This window comes from Poeciliopsis prolifica, unplaced genomic scaffold (genome assembly GCF_027474105.1).
Source record: "Poeciliopsis prolifica strain line A6 unplaced genomic scaffold, Auburn_PproV2 SCAFFOLD003, whole genome shotgun sequence".
Lineage (NCBI taxonomy): Eukaryota > Metazoa > Chordata > Actinopteri > Cyprinodontiformes > Poeciliidae > Poeciliopsis > Poeciliopsis prolifica.
Genome location: NW_026562378.1, coordinates 7,618,583 through 7,645,545, shown reverse-complemented (window position 1 = coordinate 7,645,545; position 26,963 = coordinate 7,618,583). Strand labels below are relative to the sequence as shown.

At 42.1% G+C, this 26,963-nt stretch overlaps 1 protein-coding gene across 4 annotated transcripts in view; it reads right to left on the bottom strand.

Moving 5' to 3' along the window:
* Positions 1-26,963, bottom strand: part of pxna (paxillin a) — a 33,299-nt gene that overhangs the window by 5,928 nt on the left and 408 nt on the right. Inside the window, exons 2-9 of one of the 4 annotated variants that reach the window (XM_055027355.1) lie at positions 7,570-7,730; positions 7,357-7,421; positions 7,008-7,153; positions 6,617-6,803; positions 6,394-6,532; positions 4,163-5,527; positions 2,010-2,774; positions 104-262 (exon numbers count right to left, since the gene is read on the bottom strand). In XM_055027355.1, the coding sequence (XP_054883330.1) occupies positions 104-262; positions 2,010-2,774; positions 4,163-5,527; positions 6,394-6,532; positions 6,617-6,803; positions 7,008-7,153; positions 7,357-7,421; positions 7,570-7,730 (2,987 nt within the window). Of the gene's footprint in view, positions 1-103; positions 263-2,009; positions 2,775-4,162; positions 5,528-6,393; positions 6,533-6,616; positions 6,807-7,007; positions 7,154-7,356; positions 7,422-7,569; positions 7,731-26,963 lie in introns of those variants that run through there. The other 3 variants (XM_055027354.1, XM_055027357.1, XM_055027356.1) reach the window with 3 other exon arrangements.

Sequence of the window (26,963 nt, the reverse complement as noted above, 5' to 3'; positions counted from 1 at the left end):
GGGAAAGTAATACAGCAACATGCTAATAGTCTATAGAAATGGTGGTAAACTGCTCATGGCTGGAATTAGCTTGAATGCGATCAGGAAGATTCTCTGTCATCACCTGTCCAGCAATCGGTTTCTTGCAGGCACCGCAGACCCCCTTCGCGTTGGTCTGGACACCGAGTTTGTTGAGGTCAGACTGCAGATTTCCCAGCATGTTGTCCAGTTTGTTGGCTGGTTTTGCAGGAGCGCTGGTTGACTGGATGCCCTGTGACTGGATCTGATACAAACGGAAAATTGAAATTTATTACACATTTAACAAAAAAAATGTTAAGAAAAGTCTCCTTAAGCAGAAATTGTAGCTGAATAGCCTTGAGTTCAGCATCCAATATGGCTGCTGTACATATATAAAGAAGTTAGTTACAGGTAAAACTATTTATCAGCACGTCTGACAGTCCCTCGTTAAAATAAGAGACGTTACTCATCCTCCAATTGGGAATATGTTGCTTTGAAAAAAATGTAACTACTGTATTACTAATGGTAGCACATAGCAAATCCCATAGGTTTCCAACTTGCAACAAGCATTGCTTAACTCTGTGGCATAATTTCCCCCCAAACAAATCATACTTTATATTTTGCTGTTTCTTTTTTTTTGTTGTTTTTGTTATTTTTGTGGTAATGTTAAAAGGTCTTGCAGACGATAGTGAGGGGAGTTGAAAGGATTATTCCAGGTCCCATCCACACAGAGACGATTTTAGGTGCATCAGAAAAAGTTTCTTGTTGTACAGGCCGAGAACCCAAAGAGAACCGGTGTCTTAAAAGACCAGAAACAATCATTTTTGAAACTAGGTTCCAGAGTGAATAAACTTTAGAAGGCCCTGTTCGTGTTTCTGTTTTTCTTTTTTTAACAACCTTGTGGCTTTATCTCCAACTCATTCTCACAACTACAAACACAGCAGCAGTGTGTGTGTGTTTTTTTTTTTGGGGGGGGGGGGGGTCGATCTCTGACAGTGCTGCAGCGCCACCGATTCGCCTACGTCATTTTCTGTGGTTCTGCATCTTGTCATGTGGATGCACATTTTGTCTCAGTAGTGTCTGTATGTGAAGGGCACCAGTCGCCCTACTGTGTGAATTTTCTGACTCAACTTGTCTCAACTTTTTGAAGACCAACATGACAAACTAGCAAACTGATTTAATAATAATTTTCCACAGATAAACAGATTGAGGTCCCTGCTTTGATAGGATTCTGAATGACAAGATATATTTGGATAAAGCCTAAATTTTCTCTGCAGTCCTTTGGGACATCATCAGCATTGTGTGTGAGTGAATTTGGCTGCTGCAGTGTAAGCACACTCAGACCTTCTCAGATGTAGAGGTTATTGGATCTTTAAGACTCCCACATTCCTCCGAGAGAGAAAATAGCACCTCTGCTCCATGAATTCTATTTTACACAAATGACCTTCTCACCTCTGATGTCATTAAAAACATCCTGATTCAGGAGTATGAACCCTATAGTCACTTTTAAGTATTAAATTACTATAGTAAGTAATCACTAAAAACATCAGCAAAAGGCAGAGTGGACTAAACAAGATCTTTAACATCAATAAGCCTTTATCTAAACTCCTGGGACCTGTTGACTTAAGTCCTACTATAAATGTGGCGGTAACTGTGCTGTCATGTGGCAGATTAGGTTTCGGTTGCACTGCGAGCCTGCCATTCCCGAGCGCGGCAGGACACTTAGTGCAATGGGAACTTTGGCGAGTTACAGTCTGCTTCACCCTAAGCTCTTAAATTCTCCTCTGGACTCCAAACACACGGCTCTTGGCGCCGTCGGATGTCGGAATTAGAAAAGGGGCTCAGTCTCTCACCTCGAAGAGTCATAACCCCTTGTAACCTGGACCGGGTGGATTTCTGACAAAGCCTGACCTCAGGCCCCAAAACAGAGCCTGACAAATGGCAAGTAACACAAACTCCAAATGTAAAAAAAAAAAAAAAAAATGAGAGAGAGTATGAGAGGTGATCCATGCCTGCAATGGTGGGAAGATGGGGTCGTACTCAGTCTGACAACCCACTGATATAAACACCTTGGGAGGTGGGGGTGGTGTGATGGGCTTGGGTGGGGGGCTAGGTGATGGCGGGGGAAGCACGAGGGGAGGTGTGGGCTCCCTGGGTGGCGGAGGAGTCGGCTCCTTTGGGGGCGGAGGGGTGGGCTCTCGAGGAGGAGGAGGCGTCGGAGGCGGAGGGGGTAGTGGTGGGGGTGTCTGCTTGACTGGTGGGGGCTTTTTGGGCGGTGGGGAGTTTGTGGAGGAGGGAGTACTTTTCTCTGTGGGGCAGGTGATTCGGGTGGGATGATGATCTGGTGGAAAGAAGGAGAAAAGAAGGAAAACAGAGAAAGGACAGGAATGCAGATAGAATGGAAAAACCATAAAGGAACTCAAACTTGTTAAAACGGCCAAAACCAGGAACTTAATGTCCAACTTGACAGAGCATGATCCCGATGCGGTTCCTCGGCATCGGTGTACCTTATCCACAGATGGCTGGATCCCTTCCTCCCGCGTTCTCTGTGGGTTAGACATGACGATGACTCCCTCCGTCAGCCAATCATCTGGCTGTTGCTTCCGCCTGCGCTCCACTCGCCCAATCCCCAGCTTGCCCTGCAGCTCCTCAATGAGTCGGTCTTGCGAGTTGCTTTTATTAACAATAATTGGTCCCATCTTACGTCTTAGTAATCCCTCCCTGTACATCGGATGCACGTTGGACGTCTCTTTGGTGCGGCGGATTACTGACTTCAGCTGGAGAGTGGATGATAAGGAGGTGTGGGAAGCCAGGATCATGCCATTTATCGGTAAATCCAATACATATTGCATCGCAAGCTCGACGGTACCAGTGCTCGACTTCTCACTACAGAGGCAAAACATTCAGCCACTCGCTTCAGGTTATAACTGCCTAAATCCTTTTCATACAAAAGTTTAATGACTTATGAAACCAAAACACCACAACCTCAAATTTAAAGACATTTAAAAAGCATGCTGGATTGCTAAAGTTAGAGATGCACTGAGAAATCTACTGGCAAAGAAGTGTGCCATATTTTCAGCAGCTGGTTGGAAAATTAGAAAAGCCTTATCCCTGTCAGCGAATGCGCGATTCATAAGAGCCAACACTTCACACAAGCAGCGACACTCTTTGCTGTAGAAGATTACAATGAAGTCAGAGGCAAACACAGAGACTTAAAACAAAATGCATTTTAGGGACGGATGATGGTAGAAAATCTTGCAACTGCGCTTATGTTGGAAAATATTCCAGTGACAATATCAGTTTCAATATGCACCCATTTCTTCTTTACCCTCTGCCTTTTTGGAAATCTTGTTACTGATTGATGTAGTTGTTGAGTCACATGATTAATGTTTGAATAAATGATTGATTTTGAAAACTGAAAGATTCCTCTGGTTTGGATCGCCAGACTAGAACGCTTACCAGTTGGGAACCATTGGTCTGGGAATACACAGATGTTCACATTTAGTAATGTTAACCACACTGAGTGCCAAAATAAATATACTCTGCAATGATTTCAACTTTGCCTTAACAGTTACACACTGATCTACAACAGCTGCTCTCTAACTCGCACACCAAGAGGAAAAGAAAACTTGAGCAGTGCATTTTCAGTTAAAATGATGAGAAATTAAACCTCCAAATTTCCACAAAGCAAGACCAAACATCAAAATGAATATTGAGAAATCCATGAGCATTACCAGCACTCTTCGTGTCTACTTTTATCTAGCCATCAGAGATGGAAAACAGACTGACGTCAAAGAAAAGCAAGTGCAAACGTGCGTCGACAACCTTTCAGCAAAGCTTTCAACATCAGTGTCAAGACTTCTCCCTCAAGCCATTCTGTGATTGCTGTATGACACCACATGCATCACACCACAGAGAATGAAAAATCTCTCAACAGGTTTCTACCATCTCACAACTCCTTCAAGACCTGAACAAACAGCTCACCCAAAATAAGCTTCTTTTTTTTTTTTAGCCGTATTTGGGGATAAACAGTTTGTAGAAATTCTTATGACACAACCATTGTAAATAGCTTTCTTGTGTATGAGGAAGAGTTATAAAAATGCCACATGAGCAACATGTCAAGTTTCATGACAGCAGCTTATTTTGGGAGAGCTGAGATGCCTACTTGACCGGAAGCCGACAGTCGATCCACAGCGGAGAGCTGCTGTACTGGGAAGTCCAGCGTTGCATCTGGTGTCCCAGGGCAGGAGGAGGGAGTGAAGCACTCATCCATCCAGCTGGACTCAGTCATGGGTGTCAAGGTTCCCTCTCTGCTATACTCAGGGTAAAGTCCATCTTCCTCCTCCCAGGATTTGTCTTCATCGCCAGATACAACACAGACAGAAGCCTGGTTCTCAATCAGTCTTTTAGAATCAGGAGTGAGGATTTTATCTAAGGTATCGTCCAGTAAAGGTTCCCGGCATGGCCATGTTAAATCCAAGACATCTCCTGTGTTTTCTGGGGAGTATGGGGTGTTCATTGGTACAGAGGCAAGAGATACTGGAGAAACTCTGGGGCTACTGGTGCCTGAGGTAGTGAATGTTTTTCTATAGAGTTGAGGACTACCATTAGAAACCCAAGAGTCCATTTTTGGAACCGTTACTGGACTTGAAAGCCTTGGAAGTGTCACTGGGGAGGAATTTCTTGGGATTGCTTCGGTAACAGAGCTCTTGGGTAGAACTAGAGAAGTGGATTTATTAGGAAGAGTCAAAGGACTTGCAGTCTTTGGAACGGGCGTAGAAAGAAATGGAATAGTCACAGGACTAGAACTTCGTCCAACTGTGTCAGGACTCGCACTTCTCGGGATAGATAGTGAGCTAGAGAGAGCAGGGATGGTCAATGGACTTGGACATTTTGGAACTGGACTTGAAAGCCTCGGAACGGTTATGGGACTAGATGTCCTTGGAACTGCATCCAGAGGGCTGGACACTAGCACTGGACTTTCACTCTTCCTAACTTCTTGAGGACTAAGACTTTTAGAAGCAAAGCTTTTAGATTTTATGTCAGGAGAACTGGGATTGTTTGCTTTAGTGGTACTATAGATTTTAGACTGAGTAACTGGACTCTTGGGTACAGTGGCTGGACTGGAGCTCCTGGCAGCAGTATCTTTACATGGAGTCGCTTTTGTTACTGAGGTATGAGCAAGACTGCTAAGTTCTGCTTGGGTGGGAGGCTTCAAAGAACTGGAGACACTGAAGCTCTCCAAACATACCTCAGACGTGGCACTTCCATCATGATCTTTCTGCTGGATTTGGGAGAACTGAGGGCTCTTAGAAGATGTGATTACAGTTGAACATGTAGGGACAGAGCAACCATCCTCATCTATGTGAAGTTCCAATGAAAGAGGTGCAGAAGAAGGGGAAGTGGAGCCCAGAGGCAGAGGAGTATCCTGAGGAGTTATAGATGGGCCTGCTACAGCTTGGGAAACCGGTGATCCAGCGGCAAAAATAGGGTCACCACACTCCTGATTGACAGACAACTGAGAGCTGGACTGAGTCGGGACAGTGGTGAAATGGAGGACAAACAAGGACAACAAACAGTGATAGAGAAAGAAAAATAAGGCCAAGACAATAGGAAGTGAGTAGAGGAAAAGAACAATAGTGTTTTACAGAAGGTGTTTATGATACTACAGAATATATAAAAACATAAATCTGAATTAATGAAATGCATTTAATGCCATTCTAGTTTTCTACACATGACCTCAAAAAGTCTTATACTTGAAACCTAAAATAAAGTGCAGTTGAATTATTTTACATGTAGTTGCATCACAAACTACACCTTCCTCTGAAACTCTGGTTATATGTTCAGTGAGTTGAAATAAAACCTCCATCCCTGTCTCAAGACTTTTTTAGCCTCTAAGGGCCTGTAAGTTCATTGGCTTTGTAGGTTTACGATTGCACCATGCTCTATCTATTCATAGACGATGAACTCAACAGTGACAGTTTGACAAAATGAAAAATAAAAAAAGAACCAAAGGGTTTGAACCCTTCAGCAAGGGGCAATAATACTAAGATTCAAAATTTAATGAAACTAAATTGAATTTAGGAAAGACAGTTAAGTCTGTACAAGCAAAAATCATACCCTTGACTGTAACTATGCCCCTGGAAAGCTTAGCCGAAGCATGGTTATCTTTTATGGCTGAAAGTCAACTGCTGATAAAGAAAACGGTAAAACAGAAAACTTTCCATGTGCATGTAGGCAGAACAAAAGAAAACGCATAAAGAAAACCAACCCATTTAATTTGCACAGTTAAAGTGAGAAAATACAAGAACAAGCAGTCAAAGCTGAAAATAGCTCTCTGTGATTAAGCGTGAAAATCTCAAATCACCAGTCTGCCCAATCTTGAACCCCACTCACATTGCTTTGGACTTTGAAGTCAGACAGGGAAGCCATGAGTTCATCCAGCTCTCGTGTGGCAGAGGACGCAGACATTCTGGCTTGTTGTTGAGACAGGGTCTCCGCTTGTCTATCATCTGAGACGACCAAGGGTGTGGGACTAAAACAGCAAAACACAAAAATTAACCATGTGACTCATTGTTTTTAATATGGCAATTTGTTGCCCACACGTCTTTGCTCTTACATGGGTGTGGGCACAGAGCTTTCCAGCTCATCCAGAAGGCTCTCCACACTCGGCCGTGCGTCCTGTATTCCTCGCGCTGCTGCGACATGCTTCGGCTTTTCCAGGGTAGCTGGAGGGACTTTACCAGGAGCAGAGAGCCCATTCTCCTGGATGTGGCGGATAGTGCTGCTTGCCGGCAGTGGTGGAGCTACTTCATAAAGAAAAAGATTAATTTCAATCTTTTGTGCACATACAACGTTAATTTGACTGTAAACTCAAACACAACAGGACAATGAGCAAAGCACAGCACAGCACAGGAAGCAGAATCACCCAACCACAAAAACAGAAGTGTTAAATATAAACGGTGACATGTCCGTCCTTTCAGAGAACTATAAGAAAATGAAGGAAGCACCTTCTGTGGGAAAGGCAGGGGTGCTCTGCTGGACGGCGTTGAGCTCCAACAGCAGGCGGTCCAGTTCAGACAGGTTGCTCCCCAGTGATGAGTTCATGGCAGCCGGTGATGATGATGACTCACTGGTCTTCTGCTTGTTAGGGAAACTGGACAACAAACATAACATTGCTTAGAACCTGCACTTGTTTTAAAAATCCATATTTTTTGGGGTTTTCTAACTTTGCGCTGTGCCAAATGTTAAAACAAGCTCTTGTTTGACTGTGGGAATATCCAATTGTTACATAAAGTCTCTACCATCTCAGGTTCTATGCCTAAAAAGCTAATTAAACCCGCCACGCATCATCCTAACCTGTAAACGTGGTCCTCCTCTCCACTGGGTCTAGACCACTGACTTTTCTGAGCCGAGCTGAACGACTGAAAAATAAGAATAGAAAGTAACTATTTGCCAGTTTATCCACCAATGAACAAGCAAATTTACACGTGGTTCCTTAGAGAAGTCATGCAATTTTGTTCCAACAGCTTTGGATGAACACAATGACATGTACAGTGTGCGTTCATTTACCTCTGAATCATCCACTCCATTCAGACTTCTCTCCTGTGGAGAGCAGATGTCTTTCTGGTCCTGACCCCCAACAGGCAGGGAGTAGGCGGCTTCGTCAGAAAGGAAGAGTGAGCTTTTGGATATGTGGGATGTTGTGGACTCAAGGTCCGCCAACAAAGCATCTGAAACAATAAAACACATCAAAACACACTTAAGTTAAACTGTAATATTTTTTAAATTAGATTATACTCTCCTAGTTAGTATCAAAATACTAAGTACTAAACTAAAAGATCAGATTATTTTTCAACTTGATTGGTCCTGATCAGAGTCTGGGCAATTGGAAACACCACATATTCAATCATTCTACATATGTATCATACGTTAGCAACTCCAGCTAGCACTGACCTTTAAGCAGAATACAGGTAAGCTAAACTGAGAACAGCATAACTGATTTGTTTTGCCCATTTGAGATTTCAACCCACATCTGACATGCAACATGAAATTTTGGCAATCTTTTTAAAACTTAGAACTATGGTAAAGATCCAGACTCAATAAAGAACAGTAACACGGAGGTTGTTTTTCAGCTAACTGAGCTAATGCTAAAAAGAGTTTAAAGCGGCAGTATTATGTCCAGTCCAGTCACTTTTTTTTTCATAAAACCATCAAGCAAAAAAAAAAAAAAAAAAATCAAAGCATTTATCAAAAACAAAAACAAAAAAAATTGACACGTTGAAATGGGCCTCTGTCTCTTTAAGAACCTCCTACTCCGACACTATTATCACAACCATGCTTCTCCATGCCGTCCATTATGCTGTTTACAATCATTTTGGTTCGTATGATCAGCTCAACAGGCTTGCAGTTCCACCAGGTGTTTGCTTATAGCTGCTGCCGCTAGTCTGGTGGAGTTGTCTGGGTGGAGGGTTGCTCTGTGGGATGGAAAGTTAGCTGCAGACTGTAGCTTTATGGAGGAGCTTTGTGAACCGTGAAAGGTTGCCATGGGAGTATCAAAGATTTCCCAAGCATTCATGAATGAGTCAAAGCAATACTCAGCGTATGCATTATGAGACAAAAACATCATATGATATAAAAACGTCCATTTTAAAACATAATCACCATTTGTTTTAAAATAAAAACATGTTTAAAACAGTAAAATCCTGTTTTACAGTAAACGATTAATAACAGCTCATGTCTGAAAGGTTAGAAAAGAATATTTTCATCACTGTTCTTATATTTTTACATCTTGTGGCTCCTGGAGAGAAACCGGACTGGGCTAACATCAGTAATCGCAGGTTGAAACATTACAAAGAATGAACTTGTTGCCTTTCCCAGCGTCCCTGAAGTTTGAGAAAACATTTATTGCAAGCAAAACCATAAATATGGAGTCATTACTAAAAACATCTAAAGCTTCCTCTTTTTATTAAACGGAAACAAGACTTCGCAATCCAGCCTCCCACCACGTACTCCTTGTGAGTAACCTTCAACTCATCGTGCATTCTGCTCGCAAACCATCTCCAAGTAATTATTGCTTCTTTCGCAATCTGTCAAAAGCCCATGTGAGCTGACATCAGACGAGCTGAGGTTGTAAAAGTTGAATCACGCAGGATGTGACAGCCACTCCTTTGGTTACTTAATGACCCTTCCATGGCAACAGTGTTTCAAATCCAAGAGCACTAGTTCACTTGTGTGATCATGCGAATGTTTCCCCAGGTACAAGCTGATTGCCACCAACATTACGTGGTCTTTCAAGGGGAACACAAGCTAAAATAGTAGGTGAAAGAACATAGCCTTTAGCAATATAGAAGAAGTATTTCAAAGAGCTTCTGGTACGAACTAAAAACATTGAATTCATCTATAAGTGACAGCTTTTCCTTTTCATTCTCGACTTTAAGTCTAACTAAAACTCGCTGATACGCTATAAAATGTGTATAATATTCTACATGATGTGCATTTCCAAAGTGTGCTGAGCAGCAAACACCACTCTGAAGCCCTGTCCTAAAATTAGAAACTCAGCATTTCAAGTCAACGCAGAGGTGAGACGTACCTTAGAAAAAGACAACTTGTATTCCGAAGAGGTAGAGAGGAGACGGCAACAGACAAAACAGCTGCTAAACCCAGTTTACAGTATGCCAGGCAGGAACTACCTCTCCCAACTATCAGACTCAAGGGAACCCGAAAGGGTGGGAGCAGAGGAGAGGGTCACGGCAGAGAAGGGAGGGAGGGGTTAAGTTTAAATTCATAGGAGTTCAGGGTTTATCCCTCTGCTGGAACCAGCTCTAAAAAAGGAGATACTACTTACACAAACAAGAACGCACCAAAAGCAGTCTTCAGTCAGCCAGGGAGTCCAAAATAAGGTTTAAACGGAGAAAGCCGAGCTCTTATCAACACAAGCATGCCCAACTAAGGGAGTGGCATCACAATGGTGTGTGAGAGGTGTAATCAGCTCCTCCTTCACTCTGTTAACGCAGGCTCCAACTACGTTTTAGTGTTCCACGTGCCCAGCCTGTATTTAACCTCCAAATAACATCATAGTGTCATAATGTCGACACCTTCGCCAAGTTTGAAAGCCTGAAAATGGCGGCCAGGTATGCCTGTCATCGGTGTCGTAGTAGTGCAGACAGAGCGGAGACAGAGCAGAAGCCGAGCCGCATTCATTTGGACCACCTTAGCCTTAGCGTATTTATCGTGGCTAACATGCCAGCTGACTGGGCGTCACAGCAGAGAGTCCTTTCTGGACTCAGAGACCAGGGTGCATTCCTCTCAGTTTCACTATGGACACAGCACAGCTCTCCATTTACTCTAGGCAAAGTCCGGTAACTGGTAATAAACTCTAACAAGGTTTCAAAAGGTTACAGCTTCAAAGCTGCTAAGACGACAAAGACATTTTGAGACATGCCTGCAATTTATTCAGGGTGTCACAAAGTGAGAGAGAGCCAAACATTTATGAAGGCTTTTTGATTTTAATCTTTTGAACTCTATCGGTACCAAGGAATCATAAGGTTCTAGTAACTAATGGTTTCAGAAATTGCCACAGTTACTGTTCTTAAGATTGACTCCAGAAAATCACTGGAGTTAGTGAAATTTTTTTCTTGCATTTTCTCTGAGTTTTTCCCACCTGTTGGAGCGTACTGCCGATCAGCTAGTAGGAAGGATACAACAGTATTTTTCAGGGTTCCTTCAAGTTTTACATTTCTAAAATCGATACTCTTATCTGTTACGGTCAGTTTATATCACAGTAAGGGTTAAATCACACCTTGCCGAGTTTGTATTATTTGTGGTTCCCCACAAATGATAAAACAGTAAAGAGTTCTGATCTAACAATGCGATAATCACTAAATGTCTTTCTGGTTGTAGGTCTCAGTAGGAACCTTTCTCTTCCCTTGCTTATAAGACCAATTCAGCCCTTTAGAAATGGTGACAAAAACACAGTTGCAAATCATAGTCTGCATTTTAGCTTAAAACCACAGTTTAAAAATACAATAATACAGTGGAACAGTGATATTTTTACCCAAGGTTGTCGAGCATGCGAATCTCACAGCACCTGATGCCTAATTTACCCCGCTGCTAATGGCCCTCTGAGGGTCTTAATCCTCTGCTAAGTGGTGGAACAGAAACATCCATAAAGCAAAAAGAATGAGAACAGTGTTAAGCTTAAATAAAAGTAAAACCTACCACTCAAAGTCTCAGTCTCAGTCAAAGGTGTTCAGGTAAGAGAACAGAGATAACAACATGCCGAACTTCTGCTGCGTCAGAAGAGGAACAGGGCAGTCTTCCTGTGTTAAAACCTTTGAGGTTTCCTTCAACAAAACTTTTCACACATCGTAGCTCCCCTTTTAGAGATGGCAAACATTGAAAGCACACGGAAGAAGTGACAATATACTAAAATAACTTCACAATTTCAGAAATGTAATGTGTAATAATTTCACTGTTAGATTCGGTCCCATTACTTTGCTTAAACCTCTTGAATTAACGGCAAGGATGCATTTCAGGGCTAGCTACAGGCCAGTTCTGATGTCAGAGTAAAGTTTTACTGCAGCTGGCCAAGACCTCTGTCAACAGATGTGAGCCCAGATGGTTTACACAAGAGATGGTAATCGACTTAGCTGTGCAGCTGAACTGGATTTCACCCTGGTTACAGGGATTCTGCTGCTCTAATAAAATGAAATAAAGCTACACATGGATGTGAGGCTCGGGGCTACACAAAACACACTGTTTGGGGGTGGTTTCTGTGAGGGTGGTCATCTTAACATCAGAGTGCTCTTGCGTCAAAATGATGCCACTTAAATTAAACAGCTCATTAACCTGAAAATGTTGCATTTCGTACCATTTAAAGTGACTGTCCGTATGTTGTGTAAAAGTCTAGCTTCGGGCTGCTTTTGTTTCGAACACAGCGAGCACTCTGCAAGCTGCAACCCATCCGCAAACTAGACATGAGCACAGAGGTGTGTCAGCTTTCTCTGCCAAGTAAACATACCATGACACACACACTCCAGAGCAAAGTGCAAGCTTGGTCCCCAGTGACCAAAACTGGAACTGCAATAATATGAACCAAGCCAAGTATTAAAACGCCACTTCAGCTGGTGTTGTGTTGTACAAATATGAACTTTTGGCACATGAGAACATCGTTAGGTTTCATTGTCTGAACTCCTCCAGCTAACCTTCAGAAATTAAATCAGACAACAGTATGTCAAGATATAAAATATGTTTTAGAGGGGCGGTAAGTCTGTTCCTTACATTTTGAGGTAAAACACGTCATATACAGCAGCCTCCACTGCAATCACCAGATGGACTGCACTTATTTCTCTATCATGTTTTACATGTTTGAACGTGTAGAAATATTGATCCTTGATCATTCCTGCGTTCTCTGTTCTCTTCAGCTTTCAAGGTTGATTTTATACCTAGAGAAGAATCCCTTTGTTGAGTAGTTCATATGTTTAGGATTAATATCCTGCCGATTGAACAGATGAGAACCAATTTTCAGTATCCTGGGTGGTGTTCCCCTGATTTTTACCCTGAACACTTCTTCATATTTCAGTGCTTGATGTTGACATAGGAAGGGCCCCAAAGGTCTTTTTAATAGAAACAGATCCACAGCATCGCAGATCCGTCGCAATACCTCACATTGGGCATGAAAGCCGCTTTAAAATACGAGTCCTTTGTTTCAGGCCAGACCCATATATAGACTACTTGTTGACAAACAGCGTTATCTCACAAGGTTTCAGGTAAATTCTCAGTAAGCTTTATGTGTTTTCACTTGTGATGTTTGGGCAGAAAATGTTTTTCTGGTATTCCTCCCAAACAACCGATTGGTTTGCAGATAGCATCAAAATATCTTTGCTCTACTTTAGTGAAATTCAGGCATGCTTTTCCTCTCTTCTAGACTTGCTGACTTGTGTGGGGGCAATGAAAAACATGTTTTAAGCTGCCTGAGTGTTGGGCAAGCAAACAAAAAAACAACAACAAATGAATAAATTATTCATTTAGTAGTCCAGCTGATGATGTTGACATGTTCTAGTGAAGACTCAATTAGGATTATGTCACGTATTTATGTATGAACATAAATTTGTTTTATATTATTAAAGTATTTATTTTTAGAAACTTTGAAAACACTCTGTCCTATTGCCATTTAAATACGGTCATTATAGAAATTGCTTTATCAAGCTTAAAGAAAAAAGCCCAAAAGTAGAGCTGCAGGTTGCAGATCCCCGGCGTGTGCACAATCATATTTTTCATCCTGCTGTTTTTGTTCAATTATAAATATGGAACATCATGAGAAAAAGCATTTTTCTGCTTCTTTTTCAAGATTGAAACCCATTCTTCTGACTTAAATGGCATGTTCTCCTGCTTTTCTGATTCTGAAAAGTAGCTAAGAAAGACGGGCCTTGAGAACAGGAACTTCCTGTTCCTGATTCAAAGGATTAGTGATTCAAAGTTCCTATCAAGGAACAGAATTTTTTTATTATTTTTGGACTTTTCTTTTCTTTTTTTTACATTTTCTGCAGTCAAAGATGAATTTATTCCAAGGTTTCTGTACATTTCACTTCTATCGTCCATCCTAATTTAGAGCTAATGAGCACAGAATCGTCCAAGCATTCAGCGCGCTTTTATCTCTGCAACCCAAGTCACGACATTCTAACGCCCATCTGATTTCCAACAGTGAAGAGCAGATGTGGGAGAAAACAGACGAAAAATAGAAGAAAAGATAACTAAACCAAGAAAGGTTGTGTGTGTGAACGGCGCTCACGAGCCAAATCCTCAAAGGCCAAAATGTGGGTTGACACAGATTAAGGAGACTCCCTTCCTCCCAGATGAATGATGTGCATTTTAATTACATGAAAACTGCTTCACATGGGGCTTATTATAGGAGAGAGAGAGAGAGGGAGAAAAAAATGATAAGATGAAAAGAGGAGAGGGAAGAGAGCCGCAGCAGAAGAAGGGCTTAAAATGACAGGAAAGGCCTAGCGATAGGACGAGGTTGGGGGTCCAGGACAGGAGGAGGGAGAGGAAACCATTTGAAGAATTTGAGACATGTTAAAAGTGAAGGTTAGATCAGAAGCACCTGGATCACTGCTGTTCATGGTCAAACAACTCAAAATTCAGACAAAACCAAAACCAGATTGGTTTTGGTTTTCTGCAAGTTTCAAAAATTCAGACTTTTTAAGGCCACTATGAATTAAATTTAAGATCTGTGTCACGCATATTTTATGTTGCACTAGTGCCGGGCTTCTTTTGGGTTGACAACAGAAGTGAGCCAGTGGTAAAAACAAATGTGTACATTTACTGCCAGCTGGCGATAAATGTACACATTCCCATGACAGACACAGAAAAGCTAGCTAGCAAGAGTATATTAGCAGGTAGTTAGAGGTAGCTTCAACCACCTCAAGTCACAGAATGGAATTGAGATATCTGTGCATTACTCAAATGTTTGCTTACATATATTATATATAGGACTCTCAATACAGAAGATCAAAATTTAAGACTTAAGACTAACTTACTTTTCAAAATGAATTTAAGACATTTTACGGACTAACTTTAAGATACATCAATTTAAGTACGGACACAATGTAAACCAAACGACACGAATTCCCCTTTTGAGAGTTTTGTTTTGGTCTGGAAATCAACAAGAACACCCCAGCAGTAAGTTCTGCCTGAGCTGAACTCTGCTCTCACTGCCCAATCCATTATCACTGCTGACCACTGCATGGAGTAAATCAATGCAGCCGGCCACTCAGTGCGTCCAGTCCAGTTCATTCAGCTCTACTGGAAGTGATTCATTTCAGGAAGCAAGTTCTGTAACCGAGCATGGGACTTCACAGCCTGCAGGGGGTGCTGTTGAGTTATGTCAACAACAGACACAAAGCTCGCCACTTCTTGTTCTTCCTTTTAGGGCTGGTGTACAAAAAAAAAAGCCTTTATCTCAGAGGTTTGAAATACTTTCCCTGATAGCATTTTCCCTCAAGTCTGCAGGAAAACTGTGAGAATGCATATTAGCTGGGAGATGCTGTCAGAAAAACACATTTACTCGTGTTTTTTTTTTTTTACCGTTTACTCTACATCAGCCTGCTCCCATTCCCCTCATTGCTTCCCGGTGATGTGTTTGATGTTTTGCAAGGTGCGCTCCGGCTGATGCGAATTCCTAACGTGCCGCAGCTCGCCTTCCACAGAAGGAAAGAGTGTAAAATGTGCACATCAGCCTTGCAAGGTACTGTCATAAGAAGGCAGAAAAGGAGCAATAGCTGAAAAGAAAGAAAGACGTCCATAAGGAGCAACTTTTCAGAATGTCAAATTTTAAAATTGTCAAAACCACAACTTGGGTTTGTTGCAGCTCTGAAATTTATTGTGACAGCCTTCTGGGTTTGGCAGTAAAAGGATTGGTCTTTCGATGCTACATGAGCCAACAGAGAATCGGAAAGTGTGAATTCTAGACATTACTGTGTCAAAGGGGGCGAGGGAGGAAACCCATCAGGACCGTTAATGACGGTTGTACTTTAACATTGCCCAAATGAAACCATGCATTTATCTAAGACAATTCAACGGGCACCTAATTTGACATTATGCACAGCAAGGTGCAACAGAAAGAAGAGACAACATGCACAGGTGGCTCTCAGCACGGCTGCCGACACACATCAGAGACGGGCTGCGGCATCTGGACCGACTATAAATACTTCCCCACCTGACCCTTATTGCAGGGACAACAAACCTACCATAGATGATTTATGAACATCAAAAGCAGCAGTGGGCCCTCGCAGACCACCCAACCGGCTTGTGCCACATATCACCACTGCACCGTTTTACACCCCTCTCCACCCTTAGGCTGGGTCTGAGAGCGACTGCTGCTCTCGCTCACAGCTGGTGAATTAGCACTCTCAAACCGTCCACTTCCTGTGAATCTGCATTTCCATATTCTGAAGTGAAATGTGAAAGTTTCACAACTCATCATGCTCTTCAAATGCCTTACAACGCCCTCACACTTTGTAACACAACTACCACGAATTTTCGTGTGCTTTCACTTAAGATTTTATTTAAGGACATAATTGTGAGGTGCAGAGGAAGTGAGGAAGGAAATTTCCTAATTTTTGTGTCCACATTTGATCTCCTTTGTCCTGCAACAGTCCAAGTAACAGTCTATAAATGTGCAAATAGTACATTTGGGTGTAATTTAATCTCAGTATAAATCCAGCTGTTCTGTGAAGCATCATGAGGAACAAGAAGCACAGCAGACAGGGCAGGGAGAAAGCTGTGGAGACATTTAAAGCAAAGTTTGAACACAAGACAACATCTCATGGAGCAGCGCTCAATAAATCATTCAGAAATTGGAAGTATTTTATTAGTTTGAGATGTAATGACAATGTTTCTGTGGTAGCATTGGACTGGGGTCCCATGTTTTGCTCCATCAAGTTTTTTCCAGCTGTGAATAACAATATACAAAGTAAAAAAAAATGGCAAGAAGAATGTTATCAAAGAACTAAAGCTAAAAGTCACATTTTAAGTTGGCAAAAAGGCATTTATGGGAAACTTGGAAGAAGGTGCTCTGGTCAAATGAGACCAAAGAGAAACTTTCTAACCTGCAAGAGCAAGACTATGAGGAACATAGAACTAACACCACACATTGTCCTGAACACACTGCTGTCATTTGAAGCACAGTGGTGGCAGCATCATGCAAAAGAGACAATTTCTCACCCCAGGGACAGGGAAGCTAGTCAGAGTTGATAAGAAGGTGGACGGTGCAGTAGTGGCTGAGGTTCGTCAAAATGTAAACATGCAGATCAAGCAACGACAGAATGGTTTCGATCAATTATGGTTTATGTGTTAGGATGGCCTAGTCAAAGTCCAGACCTAAAGCCAACCAAGAGTCTGCAGCAAGACCCAAAAAGGTTCTCAGACGCTCTACATCCAACACAACAGAGTTTGAGGCATTATGGAAAAAGGTATGGGCAGAGATTGATTCATAATTTTCAAAATCGGGTGTGGCACTTTTCAACATTTGCATCTTTTAAACAAACATTGAAATAGTGCAGCTATGTATGTCATACAGTCAGATCAGTTTCATAGTGACTTATCTGTTTATAGATGAGCTGAATTGGCCTGGATGAGTTTCACTCAGCAGTGTTTCAGCTCCATGAAGTTTTACAGCAGCTTTTAGCGTATTGATCAGCAGCCCCTCCAGGGCCTTTTGCACTTGTGAGACATAATGCAACACACATCGCAAACATTGCAGCATCCAGAGCCCTGAACAACTCTAAACAGCTGTCACTCAAGTTCTACTGTAAAAAAACCCCAAAACAATAAAAATAAACCGAAGAATCTGGAGATCAAATGAAGAGTTTAAATGTTTCACATTCACATAAAAAGATTAATTATTTAAGGTGGTGTTGTAAGTTTGGGGGAAGATGTGCTCAAAGGCTGGAAATATATTAGAAAAACATATGATTGCTGTAAAATTCTTACTTTTATATTGCACTATTATGTAGTGTGATAAAACCACTTTTTCTCTCACTCTCTTAACTTTACTTTGTCGCTATCAGGTGTGAGTTTCTCCCAAAGTCAATGTCTATTCGACTGGGACAATATCTTATTAGCAAGCAGAGAGTGAATGTGTTGCACTTCCTGATTGTGGAGTGAAGCTAATGACAACGATATTCATAGAAAATGGAAGCAATGCTTAAGCCTGCTGAAAAATGATCTTTTAATACGGAAATACACAATCATGGGGTGAACTACTGACTTTACAGTTGTCAGACAGGCTAATATTTCCTGGCTCCTCACAGAACTGATGGAAAATTGAGTGGAAGGAAAACTGGCCAACCACAACAAAGTCTAACACAACCTCAGTGATATTTACCAACTCATACCGCAAGAAGATTATTCATTCAAAGACAGACATCGGAGTGACGCATCATCTCTGCTCGTTTCTCGGTTAGAAGTGTGCTTTCGCAAGTGCAAATTCATTTTTGACCACAGTCATGTCATCATAAGCATAACCTATTCTTTTCACTCCAGTGTCCCGTGGGAGCCTTACAGTTTCAGATTCTGAAATAATAGAGCATTTTAGTCATATTATGATTTCCATAGTATAATTTTAAATAAAACGAACAACTGGAGAGGGTGTGTGAGGGACAGAACAGCTGTGGTTGGATATTTTCTCCTGACATGTGCAGACAGAATCAGAGGCAGAAGGAAGAAGCTGAGCTGCTGCCGCAGGTTGGTGAGGTGGGGAGGCATATTTGCTCACAGAGGTCTTTGGCTGCATGAACAGAGGAGGTTTGAAATTGATCTAACGTAGCACAGGAAACCAGGGGAGCTTTGAAAAGAGCAGCCTGTTAATTAACGATCTGCTTTTGTTCTTTTTCAAAGGTTTCTTGGACCAAACGTTTTATTTCCCTCTTTATTTCAGTGAGTCTTTTGAACCCTTTTTAGTTTCTGAGCTGCATGATTTTTAACCTGACATGAATACTATTGAGTTGTTAAATTTCACACTGAAATGCATTGAATTTAGCTGTTTTGATATGCATGTACGGTGGTTTTTACACTTTTTTATATTAGAAAATGTATACTTTTACACACGATACCCTTCAACAGCCATTTTGGACAGGTAATATGTCAAGAAAACAGGAAAAGGTTTAGCTTTCTAACACTTACATCACCCCTTCCACACAATCAGAAGCCTTTACATGCACAACTTGTGGGTGCAGAAGTTTTTGTGTGGTTCTCAGGTTGCCTGAGTACCTACATTGAACAAAGCAAAATGGCTATTTTTTTTCCCACTAGTTCTGTAGCTCAAACTCTTAATCTAGCATAAACTAGCAGAGCTGTTTGTTTGTGGCGTTTCTGGGGCTCATCAGGCAGACAGAATATTGATAATTGGTAGAAGAAGAAGAAAACTTTTAAGGATAAAATCTGCTCATCATTCTGCTTCTTTCCTACCCTCCATTGTTATGAGTCTCTGCAGTAGAATGAAACTAAACACAGTTTTATCAGACCTGAGAAAGTACAGTAAATTTGATTCGAGGTGCAGCTGCTAATAGCAGCGTGATGAAAGCAGCGACATCAGCTCATCTACAGGCGGAAGTAGATGAGCTACTTCCGCCTGAGCAGGTAAAGGCCTTAAAATAAATCCAACATTTAAGACGGCAGTAAAATCTCATCCTACAATTTCCATTCATTCAAAAGAGGGAAAAAACCCACGTGTAAAAGTTTGTCTTTTTTTGTACAAAATCACTAATTTCCCCTAATAGTTACTACTTACCTAAATATGTCCAGATGTACAGTCAGGACAGTAATTTAAAAAGTTTTCAACATTTTTCACATCACAACCATAAACCTTAACGGTGTTTTGGGGAGATTTCATATGATGGACCACTTCATAACTGAACCAACTTACAAAGCAGCTGTTTTTGTATAAACAACATTAAAGATTGATGATATTAAGAAGGTCGGTGACTGGCTTGGCTACACTTGATTTGATTTAAAGAGGTGAAGGATGCTGAATTCACACTTTTGAGAATTTTATAAGGAAAAAAGGACAGAAATGGTGTCACTGTTATCTTTGTATTTTGCGGTTGTTTTTTGGTTAAATCTGGTATATTTATGACAACACAGTCATGAATATGCACCATCCCATTTAGGTTAGTTTAATTCAATTAAAAACTAAACTAAAATCAACCATCATTTATCCACAAGGATCTGCTAAACTGTCGTGTAAAAACTACCTTGAGGTTTCTGGGCAAATTGTAAAAAATAAGATATAAAATAAAATAAAACCTTCAAAGGGTTATAATAGATTTATGAATAACGCTTGTCACTGTACAAAGAGTTCCTCTTAGTCCAGTTCTCCAAGCTTGGCTCAGAAACAGCTCCTCTGGACTACATTAAGTCAAAGAGTATTTATTTAAGTGGAGATATTAAACCAAATCCACAGAGAGATTGAGAGGAGCAGAGCCCTCGCGAAAATGACTGAAGTGAATCTTTATCTTGTTAAGAATTCCCTTTGGAAAAATTACCAACTAGAATGTGGGATTTAGTTCTTCAGGACGGGGTGAGGGCGCCACAGTCAAAATGCAGATGCTTGGCTGAATAAACAGATTGATTTGCAGTTCTTCTAATCAGTTCTGGCCTGCCTGAAATGGGTCACAGCACCAAAGTACAAGCAACTCTTTGTCTCCCCACCAGCAGCACGGAGACAGAGCGAAGAAGGTGGAAAAGAAGAGTTTGAAAACTGTGCAAAGCCAAGTTGTATCCCTGGAAAAACATTCAGCCAAAGCCCGCGAGTGTGTTTGAGCTCCCAATTCTCCAAGGATATAAACCTGTGAAGCATCACCGTCGCTGCCATAAACTCCACCGGGCCTTTAGCGCGTCGCTTCTGTAATGCGTCTCTGAGCGAGTCAGAATCTGATCGCAGATCCAGCTGTAATGGCAAACGCACGCTCGCCCCCGTCCGCTCCATTTCGCAGTTCATCAAAGGCTCGCTCTGTGACAGCTTTATATCCCAAATAGGGCCGCGGGAGCAGTGTGTTAGCGATTGTTTAAACCTGCCACGAGCCCAGAGGAAAGCTGCTGGGTTGCAGCTCGTTTCCAAATAAAGCAGGGATGTGTTATCTCGGCCTGCAGCCACAGCAACCATGCAAGCTGTAAGAAAAATGACATTTGCACACTAATTAGAGGAGTCTAAGGGAGAAAAAAAGAATCCTGCAGGTGCATCTAAAAGGCCATCTGACAGTGCGGCAATGTAATTGTGATACATTGTAGTTAAGCAGAAAAGCAGTGCTTAGAACACTGTGTTGTTTCCTCACAGCCCGATCAAATGTTGTGATGACGGCGGCGGCTGTGCTCTTTGTGAGAACCGTCCGCAGGCCGTTCCGCAGCTTGCACCAGAGGACCAGCGGCGACGAATCAACTGAGCCGTCAGTCAGCTGCAGGACTGGAAGGGATGAGAACCCAACAACAAAGCAAGGAGGGAGCGGCGCTCGTCAGAGCTCAGCGGGGTAGAGGGCGGTCGATAACTGCTTCAGGCACGCAGCGGAGTGCACACAAAGATGCACAATGCAAAATGTGTCCTCGTTTTTGCTTCGTTTCGTCGTGGGTAACAAGCTGCACGGAGACGTTCTGGTTGCCTGGAGGGAGCAACAACAGAGATGGATGGATTTCCACTAGGGAGTCAGGGTTGGGTGATGCGTACTCACAAGCTGGCGTGACTCACATCATGTCTGGTCTACACGGCGGCTGCTTTTGCAGTAACCAACTGTGGCTGCCACTGCAGCACATCATTACGTTACAGGGGGTGCCTCCTGTCATGAAGCATGTTTCTAGCTGGACGGGACGCCGCCAAAGGAAAAGGGGTCACCGGTCTCAGCTGGCACAAGCACAAAAAATGGGACATGATTGGACAGCCCCACCGAGTCCTTACATTTTGTCACATTACAAACGTGAACTTTTCTGGAAAGTTTCTGGAAAAGGCCGACACAAAGCAGCGCATAATTGTGAAGTAGGATTCTTGAGTCTCAAACTTTGCTACAGCAAATCTGAAAAGTGTATCATGTATTTGTATTTAACTGACTATTTAATTTGGACTTTGAATTCAGGTCAAGTGACACAAGGGATGAGGTTGAAATAAAAGACAAGTTTTTGAAAATGTCTCCTGTCCTTTGTCATTTCTTTTTAAGAAGAAAGGAAAATAGAAATCGGAAATTGTATTTGCTATAATGCAAGCAGAGATTTTATTTTTAAGCCATATCACCTTGTGGGAAGGTGAACGTCCATCCATTTCCACATGTAGTTTTTCCACCAACGCTTTTAATCCAGACCAGAAAGTTCAATTTTGGCCTTGTGAGACCCGTGCGCTCTATTCCAACGTTTGCCATGTTCCCTGATTGGCTGGTCGCAAATTGTAGCCTTTACTTGCTTTGACTTTTTTTCCTCTCAGCAATGGTTTTCTTCTTGACTACATTTGTGGCTGGTGGTTCAAAAAGCTGGAAGAGGTGTAAATAATGTTTCCACATCAATGAACATTTATTTCTAACCAGACCTTCAGGATGGAATGAATATCCTTCATACCTAGATGTTTATATATATGCATTTTCTACATTTTTTTTCTCTCATAAACTAAAGAAGCAGCATGAATATCGACCCTGGCTGCTCTAACAGAGCACTGAACCCATGAGGGATGACATGACGGTCGGCTGAGCGTCAAGCTGCTGCTTAGTCAGCTGCCCTAACGGAGCTGTCTGTCCACACCAGCAGTCTGTGATCATGAGCGTGCTTAAGTTTGGGCTCGTGTGCGTCTGACCATGTGTGTGTGTGTGTGTGTACCGTACACCATATGCTTCAAAGCCCTGTAGCATTTTGATTTTCAAGTCAAGCAGATGGACAAACCCATACGGAGATACTGCGTTTGGGCCTTTGGCTCCTGCTCTGGCGGTGTGCGTTTGATGCGTCTTAAGCCCAGAGAAATTATCACACAGCGCAGGCTGGTGTGTTGCAGCGTCGGCCTTTGTCACCGCAGACCGACGCGTTTCTGTCAGCTTCAAAGAAGAAGTGCAGTTTTTTTAATATAAAAAAGGGAACCTCAAGCCTCAAAGTTCAAGGTTTCTTGAACTTTGATCCAAGTATTTCAAGATACAAGAATCTTCATTTTATGGTTTCTGTTATAATGGCTTAGCTCTGCACAACGTCCATTTTCTTACAGTTTCACCGAATTTCATGTGCTTGAAAATAAATAAAAGGATCAATAAATTGGCTGTTGACTTAGGGCCAGTTTATATCCAGCTGTAAAAAAAAGTGTGTGTGCTTAACCAAGAGTTGGAGTCATAAAAATCTCAGATTTTCATTTAGTGGATCAGAAGCTGGAAGGATCTCATTGGGCCACCAGCTGAGTTTTAAAACATTTGTAAGAATTTTTCACAACAAACAAAGAAATGTAGAGAAATTTGATGCTTATTTAGCTGCAAAAGAGAAGTGTCAGCTGTAGAGGAACCACAGCTAAAAAAAACCCCTCTCTTGTACCTTGGTGTACTGCATAGCATCATGTTCACTCTGCGGTATAGGATAGGTGATGGTAGCACACTGGCAACAGATTGCTTCATATGAGTTCCTTCCATCAGCCTCAGTGACAGACATGAGTCCACACCATTCATAAAACAACGTTAAATACTACAGGATACTATAAAACCCAAATGCAATCAGGCCCGTATTGTAGGACTAAACTTAAAAACAAGAAAATGCCCTCATGCAGAAATTAGATGCGCCTTTCAGTTTGATGCTGAGTGTAACACAAAAGGAGAAACGCTTTTGATGTTCCCGTCGGTCTGCAAACAACAAATCAAACTAAATTTAGAGCCATCCGAGTATCTGGGTTACTCCAGATCTCCTCTGGTAAAGAACTCCTCTCCTCACTCCCGCAACTTGAGTGACATTTCTAACGCTGAAGCTGCTGTGCTGACAAGCCTCTTAGCTCACGATGTCACCAAAGTGGCATCAGAGAGAGATAGAGAGCGATCCGAGGCTACTGTATTCGCAGGTGCACATAAACAGCAAGCAATAAAAAGGCGCAGATCATCATAGTCAATAAAATAAAATAAACGTCAGGGGGGGCTCGTTGACATTCATGTCTTGTCGGTGCAGGCCCAGAGCGGTGAAGCAAGAAGCAGCGCTTGGCGGTGCTGATAACTGAGGAGAAGAAGAGGGGGGAGTGGGGGTCAGTGAAAGTTTGCCCGAGAGCGAGCCTCGGATTCTGAGAAGCAAAATCCCGCAAGAACGATATGAAATGCAGATAAACGCACACCTGGCATACTAAAACAAAGCTTTTCTCGCACCCTTTTCAATCCGCCTGCATCTGACTCTCACAATAAAGGCTTATCTCTCCTTTGGACTGTCGATGGATCGCAGGGCTTCGGTTTCCTGCGCGGCGCAACCACAGGAATGGTGGGGAGTGGGAAAAGAGAGGGTGGGGCATTATAGCGGCGGATAAATGTTGGCTGAGATCCATTCTCTCCCAAAACCCTGCCTGTAGGATCTGCTCTGCTCTACAAAAAGAATAAATAAATAAAACTGAAGGGTAAAAAGAAAACTGAGGCTGGGAAAAGAGCTTTCTGGGTTAGAATCTCGACTTCCATCAGAGAGCTGCTGGGAGGATGTGGGAAGTAGGAAGGCAAAGTGATGGAAAGTGGGGAACAGGCTGGGGGAAGACCTGGTGGCAGGATTCTCGGTGGTGCTGGCTCAGCTCTTAAGACGCAGGGATATAGGTTTAAAAATAGGAGCAGGTTGTGCTGATGGATCTCCATGGTGCCTCATCACCCTGGATGAAAGCACTCCACTTTCATCAAACCAGATATAAAAAAAAACAAAACCAACAGACCCCACTACAGCTTTGATATTATTCCCAATGAAAGAGCATGGACCACTTGAGTGTGTTTCTTTGTTTGTGTGCCACATTTCTGCCTGGTTCCTAAACCGATGACAGAATTTACAGCCTTGTGACATGGTAATTACACTGGGTTGTGTAACACATATTTTTGAAGCAGCTACTTTAAGGAGAGCCCCGTACCAGCTGTAAGCCGAGAAGATGCCCATAAATACTGACTGGATATAGACTAGCCAACGATCCGGCTTCACTGTCACTCCCACCAATGACAAGATATTCACCAGGGGAATAAGTTTTAGCTCAAAAAACTGAGCTGTCCTTTAAAATTTCTGAACCAAAACACGTCCTCTGACTTGAAGGAGAATGTCATGTTTGTGAAGTGAGGGTTCAAGAGTTCAAGCACCTTCACTTGATGCTAGAAAAGGTGGAGGCTAAGGCTAATGGACGGCTTAACCAAAACCAGACTCATAAAGACAGTGAAGATATTATTGGTCTTTTTGTTTTAACAAAAAAAAAAAATCTCAAGTGGAAAATTATGTTTATGGGATATTATACTACATTATGGGATAGTAATCGTATACACTTTCAGGAGAGTCTTTATTTTTCTTCATTTAGATGTTTTTTAATTTAGTGATGGGCCATTTTTGGGGTTTTATCAGATCTTGCAATTGTCCATAAAGACCTCAGTTGACGGCCAATGTAGTGACGTTGTTTGGCTGATAAAACAGAAAAAAACTAAACTACCATATCCGCAGTAGTCAACAATGAGCGTTGATGCTCATTGTCCACCACTACGGCGTTGAATCAGACAGATGTGAAATATTTTGATTTGAGTTGCTTTAAATTGTTAAAATCAGCTGATGTGGGTCACTGTAGGGCAAGCTATTATTCAGGATTTATTCCCCCTTTATTGAAGCCCCTTGAAATATGCGATCAGACAAACTGTCAGATGAAAAAGTAAACTGGTGTAATAGTAAAAAAAAACTGAACAGAACATATCTGATTTTCTTTTTCCACAGCCTGACTTATTTTTATCAGATGGTTACTCAGACCACAAATATGTTTCACACAGCAGCATCGTTGGTACAACCCTGTGTTCTACCTCCGTTTCCTGTTTAGATCGTCAGCTTCTCTGTAAGTTGCTGTCCAAGTAAATGACAATTATTTAACAGTTCATAAGTTCATATTTATACATAAAAAGTAAAAGCTATTGATTTTCTTTTAGATCAGAGTCTTCTTAAAATGGTAGAGGACCACTTCGGCTTCTCTCAGACTAGCTATTAGCTCCAACTAATTTGTTTTTATGCCAAATGACAAAGCCATTGGAGTTACCGACTCCAGGTAAGACGTTTAATGTCAATCTTTCAACAAAGCCTCATTTTAAAACTCCTGAACGCTCTCTTTGACACAAGTGTCTGTTGTTTAATAGAAACGCCACCTTAGCTCACAGTGGGGGCAAGGGGAGCATAGCATTTCTTGGACAGCTTTTGCGACACACTCATCATCTTTGACTTCACAAACGCATTCGGGTGTTTTTTTAGCACATGAACTCGAGTCCTGAAATGCATTTCACGGATGTCCTGCTAAACTTATCCTACCAGTCACCAGGGGGCAAAAACCGTTCCAGAGACGAGGGAACTGTGTGTGGGACGGTTCAGGTTTTTAATTTACACTAATGCAGTCGACCTGCTTTGCAAAAGTATTTGGAAGAAAATTGTCATTGTGTCACTTTATAACCACTGACTTCAGAGCTGGTTGTGACATGACGAAGTGATAGTAGGTGGGAGTGAGGGCTGCAAACGTCAGCCAGAGTTACTCTGATAACTATATAAAGTAGTTATCAGTCTGGCTTACATGCAAAATCCTACATGTGGCCTAATGTGTGTGTGTGTGTGTGTGTATATATACACACATAGAAACACCTTCCCCTTAGTGAAACACAGTGATGGCAGCATCATGACAGGGGGATAATTTTCTTCAATTTGGACAGGGAAACAGTTCAGAGTTGATGGGAAGATGGCCGGAGCTAAATAAAGGTCAACTGCCAAACGAAACATGCAGAAATTAATTCAGATTCACAGCATTTACTTTTAGATATAACCTCTCTCTCACCCCCCCAAAAAATACATGGAAATGTGTCTCTGTACCCAGACAAAAGGTGAAAATAAGTTGAAATGGTGTGAACTTTCACAAGGCATTGCATACAGTGAGTCTTATTCGAGAAATGTGTCTAGTCAAAGTACAGCAAGAAGAAAGGGAGGGGGGGTGGATGATGGAGAACTCCGCTGAGCCTCCCTGTCACCGCAGCCTGTCCCCTCAGGGTTTGCATTTAAAGTGCACGACTCACTGAGTCTGCCCACAACAATGTATTCATCAGAAATCATCGTTGTCCGACCAGCAGCCCGGATTCCTGTCGTGACAACCACCAGGTTCCTACTGGAATGATTATATCACATGTTGGTCTGAGGATCAATAAGTTGAGGAAACCCAACGCCAGACTAACATATTAACTTTCCCCACACAGCACCGCCACCAATGCAGCAGCAGAACCTTTCAGCTTATA